Raw genomic sequence first — 19,844 nt, 5'->3', positions numbered from 1 at the left:
TGTGTTTGGGGGGGGACCGTCCTGCGGGAGGGGGGTCGCATGTGTGTGGGGGGGGACCGTTCTGCGGGACTGGGGTCGCGTGTGTGGGGGGACCGCTCTGCGGGAGGGGGGTCGCGTGTGTGGGGGGGGGGACCGTTCTGCGGGAGGGGGGTCGCATGTGTGTGTGGGGGGGAAACCGTTCTGCGGGGTGGGCGACCGTTCTGCGGGAGGAGGGTCGCGTGTGTTTGGGGGGGACTGTTCTGCGGGAGGGAGGTCGCTTGTGCGTAGGGGGGAACCGTTCTGCGGGAGGGAGGTCGCTTGTGCGTAGGGGGGGACCGTTCTGCGGGAGGGAGGTCGCTTGTGCGTAGGGGGGGACCGTTCTGCGGGAGGGAGGTCGCTTTTGCGTGGGGGGGGCCGTTCTGCAGGAGGGAGGTCGCTTGTGCGTGGGCGGGGGGACCGTTCTGCAGGAGGGAGGTCGCTTGTGCGTGGGCGGGGGGACCGTTCTGCGGGAGGGAGGTCGCTTGTGCGTGGGCGGGGGGACCGTTCTGCGGGAGGGAGGTCGCTTTTGCGTGGGCGGGGGGACCGTTCTGCGGGAGGGAGGTCGATTGTGCGTGGGCGGGGGGACCGTTCTGCAGGAGGGAGGTCGCTTGTGCGTGGGCGGGGGGACCGTTCTGCAGGAGGGAGGTCGCTTGTGCGTGGGCGGGGGGACCGTTCTGCAGGAGGGAGGTCGCTTGTGCGTGGGGGGGGACCATTCTGCAGGAGGGAGGTCGCTTGTGCGTGGGCGGGGGGACCGTTCTGCAGGAGGGAGGTCGCTTGTGCGTGGGAGGGGGGACCGTTCTGCGGAAGGGGGGTCGCGTGGGGGGGGGGGAACCGTTCTGCGGGATGGAGGTCGCTTGTGTGTGGGGGGTGGGGGGTCGCGCGCGCGTGGGGGGGGGGGGACCGTTCTGCGGGAGGTGGATCGCGTGTGTGTGTGGGGGGACCGTTCTTTGGTCCACACACACGACCCCCCCCCCAAAGAACGGTCCCCCCACACACACACGCGATCCACCTCCCGCAGAACGGTCCCCCACACACGCGCGCGACCCCCCACACACAAGCGACCTCCATCCCGCAGAACGGTCCCCCCCCACGCGACCCCCCTTCCGCAGAACGGTCCCCCCTCCCACGCACAAGCGACCTCCCTCCTGCAGAACGGTCCACAAACACGACACCCCCCCACCACCGCAGAATGGTCCACACACACGACCCCCCCCCCCATTCTGCGGTGGTGGGGGGGGTGTCGTGTTTGTGGACCGTTCTGCGGGGGAGGGGGTCGCGTGTGTGTGGGGGGACCGTTCTGCGGGAGGGGGGTCGCGTGTGTGTGGGGGGACCGCTCTGCGGGAGGGGGGTCGCGTGTGTGTGGGGGGACCGTTCTGCGGGAGGGGGGTCGCGTGTGTGTGGGGGGACCGCTCTGCGGGAGGGGGGTCGCGTGTGTGTGGGGGGGGACCGTTCTGCGGGAGGGGGGTTGCGTGTGTGGGGGGGACCATTCTGCGGGAGGGGGGTTGCGTGTGTGGGGGGGACCATTCTGCGGGAGGGAGGTCGCTTGTGCGTGGGGGGGGAAACCGTTCTGCGGGGGGGCGACCGTTCTGCGGGAGGAGGGTCGCGTGTGTTTAGGGGGGACCGTTCTGCGGGAGGGAGGTCGCTTGTGTGTGGGGGGGACCATTCTGCGGGAGGGAGGTCGCTTGTGCGTGGGGGGGGGGACCGTTCTGCGGGAGGGGGGTCGCGTGTGTGGGGGGGGACCGTTCTGCGGGAGGGAGGTCGCTTGTGTGTGGGGGGGGACCGTTCTGCAGGAGGGGAGTCGTGTGTGTGGGGAGGTCCGTTCTGCAGGAGGGGGGTCGCGTGTGTGTGTGGGGAGGTCCGTTCTGCAGGAGGGGGGTCGCGTGCGTGTGTGGGGGGGACCGTTCTGCGGGAGTGGGGGTGCGTGCGTGTGGGGGGAAGACCGTTCTGCGGAAGGGGGGTCGCGCGCGTGTGTGTGTGTGTGTGAACCGTTCTGCGGGAGGGGGGTCGCGTGTGTGTGTGTGGGACCGTTCTGCGGAAGGGGGGTCGCGTGTGTGTGAGGGGACCGTTCTGCGGGGGCGTGTGTGTGTACCTTTCGGTGTGGGGGGTGTGTGGGAGGGGGGCAAGTTCTGCAGAGGTGTGTGGGGGCAAGTTGTGGGAGGGGGGGCGAGTTCTGCAGGGGGGGTTGTGTGTGTGTGGGGGGGGACCGTTCTGCGGGAGGGAGATCGCTTGTGTGTGGGGGGGGACCGTTCTGCGGGAGGGGAGTCGTGTGTGTGTGTGTGTGGGACCGTTCTGCGCGGGGGGGGGGTCGTGTTTGTGGACCGTTCTGTGGGGGTGGGGGGGTGGACTGTTCTTCCGGGGGGGGGAGGTGTCGTGTGTGTGTGTGTGGACCGTTCTGCAGGAGGGGAGTCGTGTGTGTGTGTACCGTTCTGCTGGCGGGGGGGTCGTGTGTGTGGACCGTTCTGCGGGGGGGGGGGGGTCGTGTGTGTGTGTGTACCGTTCTGCGGGGGGGGTGTCGTGTGTGTGTGTGGGGGTGTGGACCGCTCTGTGGGGGTGTCATGTGTGTGGACTGTTCTGCGGGGGGGTCGTGTGTGTGGACTGTTCTGCGGGGGGGGGTCGTGTGTGTGGACTGTTCTGCGGGGGGGGGTCGTGTGTGTGGACCGTTCTGCGCGGGGGGGGGGGGTGTCGTGTGTGTGGACCGTTCTGCGGGGGGGGGTCGTGTGTGTACCGTTCTGCGGGGGGGGGGGGGGGTGTCGTGTGTGTGTGTGTGTGTGTGTGGGGGTGTGGACCGCTCTGTGGGGGTGTCATGTGTGTGGACTGTTCTGCGGGGGGGGGGGGGGGTCGTGTGTGTGTGTGTGTACCGCTCTGTGGGGGGGTGTCGTGTATGGGTGGAACGTTCTGCGGGGGGTGAGGGGGGGTGTTGTGTGTGTGTGTGTGTGTGTGTGGAGGGCCGTTCTGCAGGGGGAGGGGTTGTGGGAGGGTAACGCTCTGCTGGGGGCTGTTCTTTGTGTGAAGGGGGAGCGCTCTGCACTAATAGGGCTAATGATTGAATATTTTGGTATTGGCCCTTTATCTCTTAGGGTGGGGAATGATTTCTGATGTCTGGGGGTCTGACCCAAAATGGGGCTTTGAGATCAGTGCCCCCGGCTCTGCAGCCCCCGTCCTGAGTGCGGCGGAGGTGGCCGCTCTGCCTTCATTGTCTGTGCTGTGTGGCGCTGATCCGAGATTTTAATCTGCAGGAGCACAGCGCCCCTGGCTGGGGAGGTGATGAGCTGCTGTTCAGATGAGACAACCCCTTTAATTGAATCATTTTGTATTTATTGGAATGCTATATTGGGTTTAGGAGGCAAAAAAGGAAAACGTGATGGACGGTGATGCCCCCTCACCTTGGTCTCTTTGAGGCCCCTTTAGGAGAACCCCTGGTATCGAGTAATAGGATCACTGTGGGGAGCATCCTGTACATTATATATTGTGATCTATTGGGGGGGTCTTCTTGTATGTGAAAGCTTTCGGTCTATTCTCTTTAGTATGGGAGAGATGTATACTGTGGCATGCAAAAGTATTCACCCCCTTAGCATTTTTCGTGTTTTGCTACCTCACAACCTAGAATTCCAGTTTTTTTTTGGATTTGCATCAGTTCATGTAAAGAACATGCTGACAACTGTGAACATTTGGTTTCTTTTTATTGTAAAACAATCAGGACAAAATAACTGAAGACTTCATTGTTCATAACTATTCACCCCCCTAAAGTCAGTACTTTGTGGAGCCTCCTTTTGCGGCAATTAAAACTGCAGGTTGCTTTGGATAAGTCTCTATGAGCTTTCCACATCTGGCCACTGGGATTTTTGCCCATTCCTCAAGGTAAAACTTCTCCAGCTCCTTCAGGTTAGATGGTTTCCTCTGGTGAACAGCGATCTTCACGTCTGACCACAGATTCTCCAATGGATTAAGGTCTGGGCAATGACTCTGCCACTCCAGAACATTTACACGTTTCCCCTTAAACCACTCGAGTGTTGATTTAGCAGTATGCTTTGGGTCATTGTCTTGTTGGAAGGTGAACCTCCGTCCCAGTCTCTAATCACTGACAGACTGAAACAGGTTTTGCTCAAGAATATCCCTGTATTTTGCACCATCCATCTTCCCCGTGACTCCGACCATTTTCCCTGTCCCTGCTTCCGAAAAACATTCCCTCAGCACAATGCTACCACCACCATGTTTGATTGTGGGGATGGTGTTCTTGGGGTGAAGAGCTGTGTTGGTTTGGCACCAGACACAGCGTTTACCTTGGTGGTCAAAAAGTTACATTTTGGTCTCCTCTGACCACAGCACCTTCCGCCATACATTTGGGGAGACTCCCACATTTTGGCAAACTCAAAACGAGCCTTACAATTTGTGTGACTAAGTAACGGCTTTTTTCTCCCCACTCTGCCATAAAGGCCACCTCTATGGAGTGTACGACATATTGTGGTCGTATGGACAGATACTCCAATTTCTGCTTGGGAACTCTGAAGCTCCTTCAGAGTAATCTTTGGTCTCTGTGCTGCCTCTCTGATTAATGCCCTCCTTGCCAGGGCTGAGAATTTTGGTGGGCGCCCTCTCTTGGCAGGTTTGTTGTGGTACCATGTTCTTTCTATTTGATGATAATGGATTTGATGGTGCTCCGGGGACCATCAGCGATTGGGAGATTTTTTTCTATAACCCAACCCTGACTTGTACTTCTCAACAACTTTGTCCCCGGCTTGTTTGGCGATCTTGGTCTTCATGGTGGTGTTTGGCGATCTCCTTGGTCTTTGTGGTGGTGTTTGGTGATCTCCTTGGTCTTTGTGGTGGTGTTTGGCGATCTCCTTGGTCTTTGTGGTGGTGTTTGGCGATCTCCTTGGTCTTTGTGGTGGTGTTTGGCGATCTCCTTGGTCTTCGTGGTGGTGTTTGGCGATCTCCTTGGTCTTCGTGGTGGTGTTTGGCGATCTCCTTGGTCTTCGTGGTGGTGTTTGGCGATCTCCTTGGTCTTCGTGGTGGTGTTTGGCGATCTCCTTGGTCTTCATGGTGGTGTTTGGCGATCTCCTTGGTCTTCATGGTGGTGTTTGGCGATCTCCTTAGTCTTCGTGGTGTTTGGCGATCTCCTTGGTCTTCGTGGTGTTTGGCGATCTCCTTGGTCTTCATGGTGGTGTTTGGCGATCTCCTTGGTCTTCATGGTGGTGTTTGGTTAGTGGTGCCTCTTGTTAATGGTGTTGCAGCCTCTGTTGCCTTTCAGAAAAGGTAAAGTGTATATACTGACAGACATGTGACACTTAGATTGCAGACAGGTGGACGTCCTGCCACTAACTATGGGACTTATGAAGGGAATTGCTTTCACCAGAAATTTTTAGGGGCTTCATAGCAAAAGGGGTGAATACATATGCACATGCCAGTATTTACCGTAGTTATTTGATCCCATAAATTAAATGCCTATATTTTCCCACTTCACCACCTTAGACTATTTAGTGTTAAAATAACAGTGCTAATGTAACAAAATAGGTAAAAAGCCAAGGTGGGGGGTGAATACTTTCACAAGCCACTGTATATGTACCTTTTGGTTCAGGACGTCGATGGGATTTCAGGGAGGGTGGATTCCTATAATCTGAGTCTCTGCTCTAGATGTTATTATATAATGCTGGGATCCAGCCTGTGTCTGGCTGTTATGCAACAGTTTCTGTGTATAAATCCAGATTGTGGCCTCGCCCCAGTGATGTCAGGAGCCCGGCGCTCAGGTGTATGCTCGCCACACGCTGCAGTCCTATGTAACACCACAGATGATAAGTGATAACTCTCTGAGTACAGATAATGTAGTAGATGTCACATGCAGTCCTATGTAATGTAGTAATGTCACCCGCAGTCCTATGTAACACCACAGATAACAGTGATATCTGAGTACAGATAACGTAGTAGATGTCACCTGCAGTCCTATGTAACACCACAGATAACACAGTGATAACGGAGTACAGATAATGTAGTAGATGTCACCTGCAGTCCTATGTAACACCACAGATAACACAGTGATAACTCTCTGAGTACAGATAATGTAGTAGATGTCACCTGCAGTCCTATGTAACACCACAGATAACACAGTGATATCTCTCTGAGTACAGATAATGTAGTAGATGTCACCTGCAGTCCTATGTAACACCACAGATAACACAGTGATAACTCTGAGTACAGATAATGTAGTAGATGTCACCTGCAGTCCTATGTAACACCACAGATAACACAGTGATATCTCTCTGAGTACAGATAATGTAGTAGATGTCACCTGCAGTCCTATGTAACACCACAGATAACACAGTGATAACTCTGAGTACAGATAATGTAGTAGATGCCACCTGCAGTCCTATGTAACACCACAGATAACACAGTGATAACTCTCTGAGTACAGATAATGTAGTAGATGTCACCTGCAGTCCTATGTAACACCACAGATAACACAGTGATATCTCTCTGAGTACAGATAATGTAGTAGATGTCACCTGCAGTCCTATGTAACACCACAGATAACACAGTGATAACTCTCTGAGTACAGATAATGTAGTAGATGTCACCTGCAGTCCTATGTAACACCACAGATAACACAGTGATATCTCTCTGAGTACAGATAATGTAGTAGATGTCACCTGCAGTCCTATGTAACACCACAGATAACACAGTGATAACTCTGAGTACAGATAATGTAGTAGATGTCACCTGCAGTCCTATGTAACACCACAGATAACACAGTGATAACTCTCTGAGTACAGATAATGTAGTAGATGTCACCTGCAGTCCTATGTAACACCACGGATAACAGAGTGCTAGACTGTGACCCATTGTGACAATTACTCTCGCCTCTGCTACATCTGTCTCTATGTTCGCTGTGTTGCTACATGTGTGGATGTTGCAACCTCCTGTTTGGCGCCTCCCTCTCCCAGTTTATATTTCGCACCAGTTTGGCACCTTCACATCCAGAGCAGTACATCATGGTGCAGACACAGCAGCGACCGAAACTTGCACGGTTTGGGAGTGTGGCGTCATTATCCAGAGGGAAGAACCTGCGCAGCCGCATATGGTGGGTGTATGGAGATCCCCCGCGCCGTGTGTGCAGGGGCATCACGGAAGGGTTCTGTGGTGTGTGGAGGACAGGCGGTTCTATCATCAGTAGTGGGTGAGCAGCTTTGGTGGTGTGTGGAGGACAGGTGGTTCTATCATCAGTAGTGGGTGAGCAGCTTTGGTGGTGTGTGGAGGACAGGTGGTTCTATCATCAGTAGTGGGTGAGCAGCTTTGGTGGTGTGTGGAGGACAGGTGGTTCTATCATCACTAGCTGGTGAGCAGCTTTGGTGGTGTGTGGAGGACTTTTCACACTTGACCTAAGGTCTGTTAGAAGCTTTTCCCGACTTTTATTGCTCTTTTAGGCCTTTTGTCCAAAAATGAAGGACAGAAGTGCTTTCCCTTGTCCTCCATCCGTGCACCATCTGTATAACAGTACAGTCAGGACTGCGTCATCCTATACAGAGAGCTGCTTAAAAAAAGTTATTTTACAGCAGGTTCCTATGGTGGACGAATGCCACGACATCCATCCATCGAGGCTGTGGCCACTGTGCGGTGTATATCTCCTGAGTGTATACATGCCACGGTGGCCATACATGCAGTGCGCAGTGTGGCGGGTCGGTCATGTGTGGACAGGGACTTGTGTGGATTTCTATATTTTGTGTAGTGTGCATGTTCTACAGTAGGTGGCAGTGTGTGGCGTGATTATCTCCTAGTGGAGAGTGACCCACCGGCTCTTGTCACGTCAAGGTAAGGAGGCTTATTCGCCATGCAATGCTCCTCTGGGAAATTTAATATGCAAATTGCCTCTCAGAGAAAAAGAGGACTTGAACTCTATAGCGCCACCTATTGGAAGCAGCAGTCCTACAAGTCACAATCAACCCTTTAATGAGTCGTGCAATATGTCGTGGCTCTACGTCCTGTGGATACGTCCCTGGACATTACCGATTTGTCATAAACTTGGTGCGATCCGACCGCTGCCTCTGGGGTATAATGTCCAGAGGGTAATACAGGTGATTAGATCACAGTTACCCCACATCCCTTAAAGGGTCCTGGGGTCCCGCGGCTTTAGTGAGATTTTAGGGTTGAACGATGACCGGTGCTGGAGATCAGCAGTGACGTGCGACAGCACAAAGGCTAATTTTCCAATCCAATAATACTGCTATATAAAGGCAAATAATGGCACCACACCATGAGCACATATAACCACCGCAGAGTGACTGAATAATACCACCACAATATGACCCCCGTACAGTGGCAGATATCGTTCAGACAGGCGATCTGCAGACATTGTGACTCACAGTTCATGGTCTCTCTGATCATAGTCATTCATTTTGCATTTTCTTCTCCATTTGGCCCAGACCGCCATCAGGACTTTGTACATTCATGACGATTCTCAGTGGAATGTACAGACACACCACACTGACCTCCATAGAGTAATAATGGTTCACCCCCACCTTTCATCCCCGGATGCCTCAGTGCGGTTCATTCACACACACCCCCCCACCCCCCCGGGTGCCTCGATGCTGTTCGCCCCCCCCCCGGGTGCCTCAACATTTCGATATATTTCACCCCCCCCCGGACGCCTCGATGCGGTTTACCATCTCCTTCCCCGGGAGCCTCGATGCGGTTCACCCCATCCCACCCCGGGAGCCAGAGCTGTGGAGTCGACTCCAACTCCTAAAATATATAATAAATTGGATGCAGTAGTACAATGCAGTTTGTGGGGAATCTTTATTTCATAAGAATTTGGGAAAGTTCTGAAATGTCCTATAAATGTCTGTCCTATTCCTGATCTAAGGGTCTGGACTTTTAGCTGAGATGAATCTGTGCTACAGTAAATTTATCACTTAAACATGAGCCATGTATGAGGGAGTCGGAGACATGGAAATTGAGGAGTCGGAGGTTTGGCTTACCGACTCCACAGCCCTGCCGGGTGCCTTGATGCAATCTCTTACCCCCCCCCCCCCCCCCCCCAAAAAAAACACACACACACCCCCATCCGGCGGGTGCCTCAAAGCGGGTTCCCCCCTCTGGTGCTTTGGTGCGGTTCCCCCCCCCCCCCGGGTGCCTCGATGCGGTGATGCGCTTTTCCCCCCCTGGGTGCCTCCTCCTTATATTCTCTTTTTACACTGAGTGGATGCCATTATAAGTACCGCGGACCCTAGCGGCGCACTGCCGGCCCTCCCCATATGGCATTTGCCAGAATTTGCAGATGGGCAGTCTGGCCCCGTGCTGAGGATGAAGACTCCTCTGACCCTCATCTGCAGCCATCAGGAAGTTCTCAGACAAGGAAGATGATACTAGCTGATTACAGGAGACGAGACGTCATCTTTGTAACCCTGACCCAAATATCTTCCCGATTACATATCGTGTATTATTACAGGAAGCGGCCATTATAGCGTCGCCTCCACTGGTGGTTTTCCATCTTTGGCAATGTTGCCTCTTCTCACTGGTCCTCAGACATTGTTGGGTGCGGTCATCCTGGCGCTGGTGGTCATGTATTAGGCGTTCGTATGGCAAGTAGCCACAGTGCAAAGGAGGAAGCGGCCTCCACCTTTATGTGCTGCCAACGAGGAAGATACCAGCTTGTTACATCAGATGAGACGCCCGCTGTAACCCTGACCCGAATATCTGCCTTATATAATGTGTTTTATAGGTGCACCGAGGGGTGTGGCCTCTGGTCCGCCGTGAAAGTGGACCCTCAGCTTGCTTTCTGAAGTCCCCCAAACCCATTAGATAAAAACTTGCAGAGCTCCCTGATATCAGTGAAGCCGGCCGCTCATCTAATCCAGACTGTGATCTCCTGGGGTCCGGGATGATGGGAGTTATTTGTTACGTGGGCTGTGACCTCCTGGGGTCCTGGATGATGGCAGTTATTTGTTACGTGGGCTGTGACCTCCTGGGGTCCGGGATGATGGCAGTTATTTGTTACGTGGGCTGTGAACTCCTGGGGTCCGGGATGATGGCAGTTATTCATTACGTGGGCTGTGATCTCCTGGGGTCCGGGATGATGGGAGTTATTCGTTACGTGGGCTGTGAGCTCCTGGGGTCCGGGATGATGGGAGTTATTCGTTACGTGGGCTGTGAGCTCCTGGGGTCCGGGATGATGGCAGTTATTTGTTAAGTGGGCTGTGAGCTCCTGGGGTCCGGGATGATGGCAGTTATTTGTTACGTGGGCTTTGAGCTCCTGGGGTCCGGGATGATGGGCGTTATTTGTTACGTGGGCTGTGATCTCCTGGGGTCCGGGATGATGGGAGTTATTCGTTACGTGGGCTGTGAGCTCCTGGGGTCCGGGATGATGGGAGTTATTCGTTACGTGGGCTGTGAGCTCCTGGGGTCCGGGATGATGGCAGTTATTTGTTAAGTGGGCTGTGAGCTCCTGGGGTCCGGGATGATGGCAGTTATTTGTTACATGGGCTGTGAGCTCCTGGGGTCTGGGATGATGGGCGTTATTTGTTACGTGGGCTGTGATCTCCTGGGGTCCGGGATGATGGCAGTTATTCGTTACGTGGGCTTTGAGCTCCTGGTGTCCGGGATGATGGCAGTTATTCGTTACGTGGGCTTTGAGCTCCTGGTGTCTGGGATGATGGCAGTTATTCGTTACGTGGGCTTTGAGCTCCTGGTGTCCGGGATGATGGCAGTTATTTGTTACGTGGGCTGTGAGCTCCTGGGGTCCGGGATGATGGGAGTTATTTGTTACGTGGGCTTTGAGCTCCTAGGGTCCGGGATGATGGGCGTTATTCGTTACGTGGGCTGTGAGCTCCTAGGGTCCGGGATGATGGGAGTTATTTGTTACGTGGGCTGTGAGCTCCTAGGGTCCGGGATGATGGCAGTTATTCGTTACGTGGGCTGTAAGCTCCTAGGGTCCGGGATGATGGGTGTTATTTGTTACGTGGGCTGTGAGCTCCTGGGGTCCGGGATGATGGGAGTTATTCGTTACGTGGGCTGTGAGCTCCTGGGGTCTGGGATGATGGGAGTGATACATTGTTCCAGTGAGATGTGGAGATTTGATTGTGAGCTCCTGGGGTCAGTGTATCACGTCTCCATCTCTTCTCTGCTCTGAAGTCTTTCTGAATTAGGTTTTTGTGTGCTGTTTGTGTGTTTACCGCCGCTCCCTTTTGCCCCTGGGGTAAGAATCCACCTCCATACTGTCCCAGCCAGGTTCACATGAATCTGTCACATTCCTGGTGTCTGTCTCCCCGCCCCGAGCCTGAGTCACTCGCACCTGATATGTTTCTTTGTGTCTCCCTCCTCCTGGCTCACACTATCTCCTCGCCTTTGGCCCATGCACCTGCCTCTGCTTGCATCTCCACTTTCCCTCTTCTCTAATGGCAGTTCTTCTTCCCAGGACCAAGCTGCTCGGCTGGAGGGACAGGGTCTGCAAGATGGCGAGCGACAACGTCAAATCTGCGCACTCCCTCCTGGACCTGGACTTCCAGTGTAAGTGACCACATCCAAGTAGGTACAGAGCTGAAATGTGCAGAGTATATAATCTATAAGTCTTTGCACAGGCTGGCTATGGAGGGCTGCTCTGTAGGACCCGGCGCAGGCTGGCTATGAAGGGCTGCTCTGTAGGACCCGGCGCAGGCTGGCTATGAAGGGCTGCTCTGTAGGACCCGGCGCAGGCTGGCTATGGAGGGCTGCTCTGTAGGACCTGGCGCGGGCTGGCTATGGAGGGCTGCTCTGTAGGACCCGGCGCGGGCTGGCTATGGAGGGCTGCTCTGTAGGACCCGGCGCGGGCTGGCTATGGAGAGCTGCTCTGTAGGACCCGGCGCGGGCTGGCTATGGAGGGCTGCTCTGAAGGACCCGGCGCGGGCTGGCTATGGAGGGCTGCTCTGTAGGACCCGGCGCGGGCTGGCTATGGAGGGCTGCTCTGTAGGACCCGGCGCGGGCTGGCTATGGAGGGCTGCTCTGTAGGACCCGGCGCGGGCTGGCTATGGAGGGCTGCTCTGTAGGACCCGGCGCGGGCTGGCTATGGAGGGCTGCTGGGTATGGAGGACCCAGCACAGGATTATAGAGCAGTGTATACAGTTGTGTACATTTGGGCTGTATGGCGCCCTAGTGTATAAGGTGATGATAGAATGCTATAAAAAAAATATATATAGCGGTATATACATGGTCTCACATCGGTTGTGTATGAGGTGCTGTTTATGGACCAGGCGGTTCCTATACACAGACACACATAGTGTATATGGAGCTGTACACAGCTTGGTATATGTTCTGGGGTGATCTATAAGCTCCGGTCCCAGGGTCTGGGCTCTTCTTACACAGTATATAGTGTTTGTCATCGGTAACGATATAATAAATACAGATGATTGCAGGGTGGAGTATTTGTACAGGGATGGGACCGGCACATTGGGCAACACAGATACCGAGCAGATCCCTCCCGTCCACCCCACGTACAGTCATGTGTGCAGAGATGGCAGAGGAGTCTCCCGACTTTTAATTCTTAATTATCTCCTCTCATTTGATAGATTAGATGTGATAATCTGGCGGCAGGTTGCGCTGTGGGGGAGGGGAGATGTTTACTTGCGCTACCATCTGATAGGAGGACAGGAAGTGTTGCCATGTGGGTACAGTCCAAGACGCAGCACCCTCCGCACTGGAAGACGATACACAATACAGGACATTGGGAGGGAGTCAATGAAGTGCATTGTGGGTAGAAGGGTCAGCGCTATCCCCGGGCTGCCGAGGCTCCTCTTACCCCAATTACTACCAGATGAGGCTTTGGCCGCTCAGTGCCGGGGCTCTGCCCATAATCCGGAAGATGAGACGTCTCGGCTGGCTCAGGTTTCTGGCTTGTGTGGGTTGATAGAGCTGTGGATATTGGGGAGGGTCCTCTGTAGATTTCCCCTTCGCCGTTGATGATGGTTTTGTTTGGTTTCGCCACAGCTTTGGCGGCTCAAGAGCTGAATATGAAACAGATGGAACTAGACTCGGCCACAGCCAAACTGGATGAACTGAGATGGGAACTGGAGAAGGGGAAGTCGCCCAGTATCCCCAGCAAGGTGGAGGTACGAGTAATAGCGTCAGTCTGTGCCTCTAAGGCTGCAGCCACATTGACCCTCGGATCTGGTCTGTCTGATGAATTGGCCGGAATCGTGACCACATACAAGTCTAACCCTTGTCCTGTCTCTTCATAGGGCCCAGAAGCTTCCAGTTATCAGAATGCCAATCCCACCATGTCTCCGTCCCTCACCCGCCGGTCCGTGTCATCACAGAGCCCAACGTCAGTCAGTCTGACATCACCTCTGCATTTGAACAGACCCAGACAAGAGTCTTCCCTGGCAGCCCCGATGCCTCCATCTTTGACCATGAACTCCACATCCACAGTGCCCTCCATGTCCTTCAGCTCCTCCCCAAACTTTACACGGAGGTCCTTGCCTTCTGATAGTGGCGACCCCTATATGACTGTCCCATCACGACCATCCTGGGGTCGCCCTTCCTCTCCTCGTCTCCAGTACTATGATCGCCCAACATCGTCCACCACCTCTCGTCTGTCTTCTGGCTCCTATGATTATGGCTACGGGCCTAGGTCAGTGTCGCCTATCCCCGATGGACCACCCATGGGCATGTACACAGAATGGGCTCCACCACAGAGACCCCCTCCAGCCTATGAGATCCCTCTAGGATTCTCCCAGCCTCGCTTCTCAGGTGACTGAATAATATTTATGGTGAAAACATATGATTGGCCTTTTCCCCCATAATTACAGTCAGATGGGAGTAGTAGTCATTTACAGGATGTCCTGATCTCAGACAGAGCTCCTGCCAGTGTTGTAGCTATCGCGGTGATCAGTAGGATTAGGACGTCTTTGGGTGTCTTAAGTTTGCCCTGTTTCCTCAGCAGATGACGTCAACTCTCTGCGCCGGCGCCCACCTCACCAGCGCAGCTGGAATGAGTCTGACCTGGACACAGTGTACGACAAGAAGACCATGCAAGATAGTGAGTGAGCTTCATGAATGTGGCTCAGACTCCAGTAGGACGTTTTTTCCCTCTCACATTTTTTCTTATTTGTTCTCTACAGGGTCTGATCGAGCGTCTTTGAGTGGAGTTCCTGTAGTGAAGGCCTGGAGGGAAACCAGCCTAGACCCGACCCCGGTAAAGAGCAAGGTGGGTGAAGAAACAGAGCAGGGTAACAATGTCCTGGTAGAGCTTGTGCAGGACCTTTCACATACATTGTGCATTGGGTGTGCGATTATTCACGTTAAATAAAAGGTAATTCACACGTGAAGCTCTGATGTAAGATGATCCCTTGGCCCAAGGTGTTCTCACATGTGATGGGATCTGGTTGGCAGATCAGCCTCAGGTCAGGTTGTCACTAGTCTGGTAACCAGTAGACAGTTGTGAGTCATTGTGTGCGGCACCCCCAGGCCTGCGTGACACAGAATGTTCTACTGACAGAGGCCAAAATGTTCAGGGTATACAAAAATAGCTTTGTGCAAGGTTCGGGGGGGGGGGGGGGGGATTCTCTTGCAAAATCTTCATGTCGGCTTCACTCACAGTGATGCAGGATAAGGGTCATACAAGAGTGAAGGTGCACGGAGTGGGAGGGGGGTGTGGTAGTGCCTAACGGAGGTGCTCAAATCAGGGTCCCATGTAGGTGATGAGCCATTTGGTGTAATAACTAATTACATTTTCTCTCCCCTTAGGGTGATGTCTCTGTCTCCTCTACACTTCCTCGGGGCTACAAGTTCTCCTCTACAGACCGTGGTTCTCAGGGGCCTGATCCTGGTTGGAAGTCTGGAGCAGGAACCTTGCCCAGATCTCTTCCCTCTCAGCAGCCCATTTCTCGCATTCCTGTCCCTCCACCTGGAGGTCGGGGTCAGCCACACAGACCTCTGCCCCTCTCAATGATCTTCCGTCTACAGAATGCATTCTGGGAGCACCAGGCTCCACCTCAGATGTATTCATCTACTCCAATGAATATGCCACCTCCAGCACCAGTGTCCATTCCTGTGGTACCGGACATTCCCATTCCTGTAGTAACAGTCGTGACTCCACCTGCAAATGAAGAGGTCCCCCGGCCTTTAAGCCCCACTCGCCTTCAGCCGCAACTGCCCCCATCATTAGCAGAGGTACAGAGGGTCCTGGAAGATATGCCGCGACCACTGAGGAGACGAGGCTCTCAGGAGCACACTGCACAGGCCCCCCCTCTTCCTTCAGACAGACGGCAGTACCGGCAAATCATGGGACGACTATTTGGAAAGGCGACTCCAAAATCCTCTTCTGTTCCAGAACAGACAAAAAATGAGGAGAAACTTCAAGGATCTGGAAATAAAGCAGCTCCTTCCTTAGAAGAACAAGTTGCAGAGGCAGAGATTATCTCCAGAATGAAGACCATTCCTGAGGAGCCTAGAAATGAAGAAAAGCCTGAAGGCACCACATACAAGCCTACAGTTGTTCCTGAGGACCCTGTCTGCATCATTCTGGAGGCATCGGAGTCTCGGGTGGGCGCCACAGCTCCAGAGGTGGAATTCAGTGTTCCAGTTGTGGTCAGCGGAGGACAAACCCTGGTAAGAGAAGGTCTAATTAGAACAAAGACCATGTTGGTTGTAAAGATTGATAATGAAGAGTTGACTTCTGCTTTGTTTTAGGAAATACGTTCAGCTTTGAAAGGTCGTAATCTTCCACGAATGGCTCGGCCCAGACGTGCCCGGCTGGACCCCCTAATTCTGCTACTTGATGGGGCACTAACTGGAGAGCTGGATGTGGTCACTCAGGCTTTGAGGGAGGTAGGTCATATGAACCAGAAGTGAGGGCAGCAGAAACACATGAGGTTGGGTTATTTTTGATAGATGACATCTGTATCTTGATCATATTTCTGGGGAGAGGGCATAAAGATGACTGCAGAGAAAACTGGATGGTGTCTCCAGGGTCTCTGTATCTGACCATAGTGCTATATACATATATATATTTATTCCAGCAACATGTCAGCTAGGTAAATTCATTGGAGACTTCAATTTTCTGAGCAGAGACATGTACATTGGAAACGTCACTGGTCTATCCATGGGCTGATATCACCGTATTCATTGATCCGTCCATATAAATTGGAGAGTCCACCATTATCTTCTAAAGCGGTTCCATCCACAGACATTGTAGACTTTATCATTCTCTTCAGGATCAGGACCTTCCTTGTAGATTGGAGAACTTGTCACCGTCCCCTAGAGAAAATCTAAGCATACACATTGGAGACTTCATCTTCTAGAGCGGATTCATCCATATACATTGTAGATTTTAACACAGTCTTCAGAACCAGATAAATCCATATACTTTGCCAACGTTATGTTCGGGAACAGAACCTTTCATATACATTACAGATTTTGCCATCATCTTTAAAATTTGATGCAGACACGGACAGAAAAGGGCCCCTTAGCAGGTCCATAGCTCATCATAATGCACAATTTCACCTACTTTGGTGGTTGGAATGGGCCCCCTAATCTCTTGGGCCCTTGTGTGGTTGCACTAATGGCATGCATGCCCCTGCATTGGTGACCTCACTATAGTCTTCAGAAGTAGATCCCACCATGTGCATTGGCAGCCTCCATCATCAGGAGCTCCTAGCTGTAGATCCGTCCATATGAATTTTCCACCTTCGTTGGGTTGCAACGTCCCATTTTGACTATATTTGGATCCCGTGGCCCTTCTGGTTGGAAGTCTTGTACACGGATTCCTTTCTTTTCTTTTTACTGATTTTTCAATTTCCTCTTGTTTTTTAGGTCAAAGATCCGAGCCAGCCGAATGAGGAGGGCATCACTGCCCTTCATAATGCCATCTGTGGGGCCAATTTCCATATTGTTAACCTGCTACTTAACCACGGTGCCAACGTCAATGCAGCGGACAGCCATGGATGGTAAGATGGGGGAGGAAATAACAAACCTGAGGTGATGGGTCATTTACAGTGAACAGGTGAAATGATGCAGGTGAATTTGTTCTCCTCAGGACTCCTCTTCACTGCGCCGCTTCCTGCAACGACCTTCAGATCTGTTATATTCTAGTGCGACACGGTGCCGCCATCTTTGCTACAACTCAAAGTGATGGCAGTTTAGCTGTGGATAAATGTGATCCCTATAGGGAAGGCTACAAAGAATGTCTCACCTACCTGACCGGTAAGGCTCCTGCCACAGGTCCTCTGCGCCTCACCCATCCCTATGGATCCTCATCACAAGGATTTTTCTCTTCCTTCTCTCAGAGGTGGAGCATTGTATGGGAGAGACACAAAGTGGAGTCGTCTATGCCTTGTGGGATTACACTGCGGAGTTTGCCGATGAGTTGTCCGTACGTGAGGGTGACACGGTCACCGTTCTTAGAAAAGACGGAGAAGGCGGTACCTGGTGGTGGGCAGCGCTGTGTGGCCGAGAGGGCTATGTGCCCCGCAACTATTTTGGGGTAAGTGTAACATAGGGAGAGGGGGGGGAAGGAAAAGTCAGCTCACCAATTGGTATATGCACCTTGCTTCTAAGGAGCCATCCTGGTCCGGGTGGGAAACAATGCAGGAAATGGGAAGAAATCTCCAGCGATCAGGAAATAAAATGTCCAAAAACTTTTATTTATGAAAATCACGTCAGATCATGACTTAAGACTGGTGCATTCGAAATGCGTCGATCTTAATATTGGACACTTGGTGGTTGCTGATTCCATATTGATGGTTTTATTGGATTTTCATAAATAGTTTTTGGACATTTTATTTCCTGATCGCTGGAGATTTCTTCCTATTTCGGGGTAAGCATCGAAATACTGATGCATTGCAACCAGCGCAAAGTCTGAAATGTGTGGCGCCAGCGCAGCGTCATCTTGTATATAAAGCTGTGATATTATAAAAGAATCTCTAGAAGATGTACAACTTCCAAATAGAACATTATTTAAACATTAATATATCTAGCTTACCCAGCCAAGATGGAGATTTAGGATCCCTTCCTCCATGTGGTATCATATGATCACTCATTTTCTAATGTAATATAACTCTGTTCCTCCAGGTGGCGCTACCGACTGTCACATTCACTGTTGTCTTCACTTTTGTATTACAGATGTACCCGAGGCTTCGCCCGCAGCGCAGTCCTCTGTGAGACGTCAGCAGAAGATTGTGTGTGCGTGTACAAGCGGCTGTGTGTATGTGTTGATGTGTCTGATTGTCACTTTTTCTCCCCGTTCCTCTAGAGTTTGTACAAAAAGTCCTTTTTCTAATAAAATGACAAGCAGTGATGGTTTCTGTGGTTCCAGTCAAGTTTTGGTTATCAGTTGTAAATGTTTGATTATTTTTTTTTTTTCACATGACTGAAATAAAAAGACCCAAATCGCTGCATTTGAGGAGTTCGGTCTCTGATTCACCTGGGCATCGCCTGAAGAGGGGCGCAGGAAGAAATTAAACCTCTCCACCCATGTAAATTTGCAAACAATGCAAAGCTAGGAGGGATAGCCAACACTAGAGAAGACATAAAAAGGATTCAGAAGGATCTAGATAAGCTTGAGCAATGGGCAGCGACTAATAGAATGGTATTTAATAGGGAGAAATGCAAGATTCTACATCTAGGCAAAAAAAATGAAAATTACATCTACAGAATGGGAAGAATAGAACAAAGCAACAGCACGTGTGAAAAAGACTTGAGTATACTAATAGATCACAGACCGCACATGAGTCAACAGTGTGATGCAGCAGCAAAAAAGGCAAACACAGTTCTGGGATGTATCAAGTGAAGCGGAGTTTAGATCACGTGAAGTAATTATCCCCCTCTACTCCTCCTTGGTCAGACCTGGAATACTGTGTCCAGTTCTGGGCACCACATTTTATAAAAGACATGAAGAAGCTGGAGCAAGTTCAGAGAAGAGCTACCAGAATGGTGAGCGGACTGCAAACTATGTCCTACGGGGAATGGTTAAAGGATCTGGGAATGTTTAGCTTGTATAAAAGAAGGCTAAGAGGAGACTTAATAGCTGTCTACAATGTCTGAAGGGCTGTCACAGTATAGAGAGATCATCCTTATTCTCATTTGCACATGGAAACACGAGAAGCAATGGAATGAAACTAAAAGGGAGAAGATACAGATTAGATATTAGAAAAACTTGACAGTGAGGGTGATCAATGAGGGGAACAGGCGGCCACGAGAGGTGGTGAGTTCTCCTTCAATGGAAGCCTTCTAACAGAGGCTGGATAGATATCTGTCTGAGATGGTTTAGTGAATCCTGCATTGAGCCGGGGGTTGGACACCATGACCCTGGAGGTCCCCTCCAACTCTACCATTCTATGAAATGAGCAGTCACCATAATCTATTAAACTGGAGCCTACACATCAGGGACTAGCAGCGCAGACGTCATCAATGTGCTGATATGGGTATGTCCCAGCTGGAACTGGTTGTTACTATAATGGCACCACACTTGACGGGGCATAGTACAAGGGACCTTGTGTGCTCAATCTGACCTGGGAGTAATGTTGTCTATGCTGAGCTCCTCGTCCTACACCAGGAGTAATGATCACATACACTTGTCAGGACGGTTTTTACACTCAGCAGGACACTTGCCTATACCAAGCTCTCCTCATACATACACATTTAATTACACCTTCCCACCTACTTGTTTTTCCATCCATCTCCACCCTCCTCTGGATTTATCAAGACAAAGCTGTCAATTGAAAGGGGGAGGGTGTAGATAGAGGGAAAGTAAGCAGGTGCAAAGGTGTAGTTAAATCTCTGGCCTCACCATGATGCACTGAGCTCCTGTACTTGGTTTGAACAGTCATTCTTTGACAGAGTCCCTTTAAGGACCTACCCCTTATACACCC

General features: G+C 52.0%; 1 protein-coding gene across 3 annotated transcripts in view; it reads left to right on the top strand.

The window, feature by feature from the left end:
- PPP1R13L (protein phosphatase 1 regulatory subunit 13 like) overlaps positions 1–19,075 on the top strand; it is a 29,241-nt gene extending 10,166 nt beyond the window's left edge. Inside the window, exons 1-12 of one of the 3 annotated variants that reach the window (XM_073642086.1) lie at positions 6,941–7,090; positions 11,420–11,511; positions 12,964–13,085; positions 13,215–13,725; positions 13,916–14,014; positions 14,097–14,182; positions 14,722–15,585; positions 15,667–15,804; positions 16,789–16,922; positions 17,012–17,178; positions 17,262–17,458; positions 18,097–19,075. In XM_073642086.1, coding sequence (XP_073498187.1) covers positions 7,002–7,090; positions 11,420–11,511; positions 12,964–13,085; positions 13,215–13,725; positions 13,916–14,014; positions 14,097–14,182; positions 14,722–15,585; positions 15,667–15,804; positions 16,789–16,922; positions 17,012–17,178; positions 17,262–17,458; positions 18,097–18,135 — 2,538 coding nt within the window. In that variant the 5' untranslated portion in view covers positions 6,941–7,001 and the 3' untranslated portion in view covers positions 18,136–19,075. Of the gene's footprint in view, positions 1–6,940; positions 7,091–11,419; positions 11,512–12,963; positions 13,086–13,214; positions 13,726–13,915; positions 14,015–14,096; positions 14,183–14,721; positions 15,586–15,666; positions 15,805–16,788; positions 16,923–17,011; positions 17,179–17,261; positions 17,459–18,096 lie in introns of those variants that run through there. The other 2 variants (XM_073642087.1, XM_073642088.1) reach the window with 2 other exon arrangements.
- The last annotated feature ends 769 nt before the right edge of the window (positions 19,076–19,844 follow it).

The sequence above is a fragment of the Phyllobates terribilis genome, unplaced genomic scaffold (assembly GCF_046119375.1).
Source record: "Phyllobates terribilis strain yellow unplaced genomic scaffold, ASM4611937v1 Scaffold_7__3_contigs__length_470593459, whole genome shotgun sequence".
In the NCBI taxonomy this organism is placed as follows: Eukaryota; Metazoa; Chordata; class Amphibia; order Anura; family Dendrobatidae; genus Phyllobates; species Phyllobates terribilis.
The sequence above is the reverse complement of the archived record's forward strand: the minus strand, read 5'-3'. Positions and strand labels throughout refer to the sequence as shown.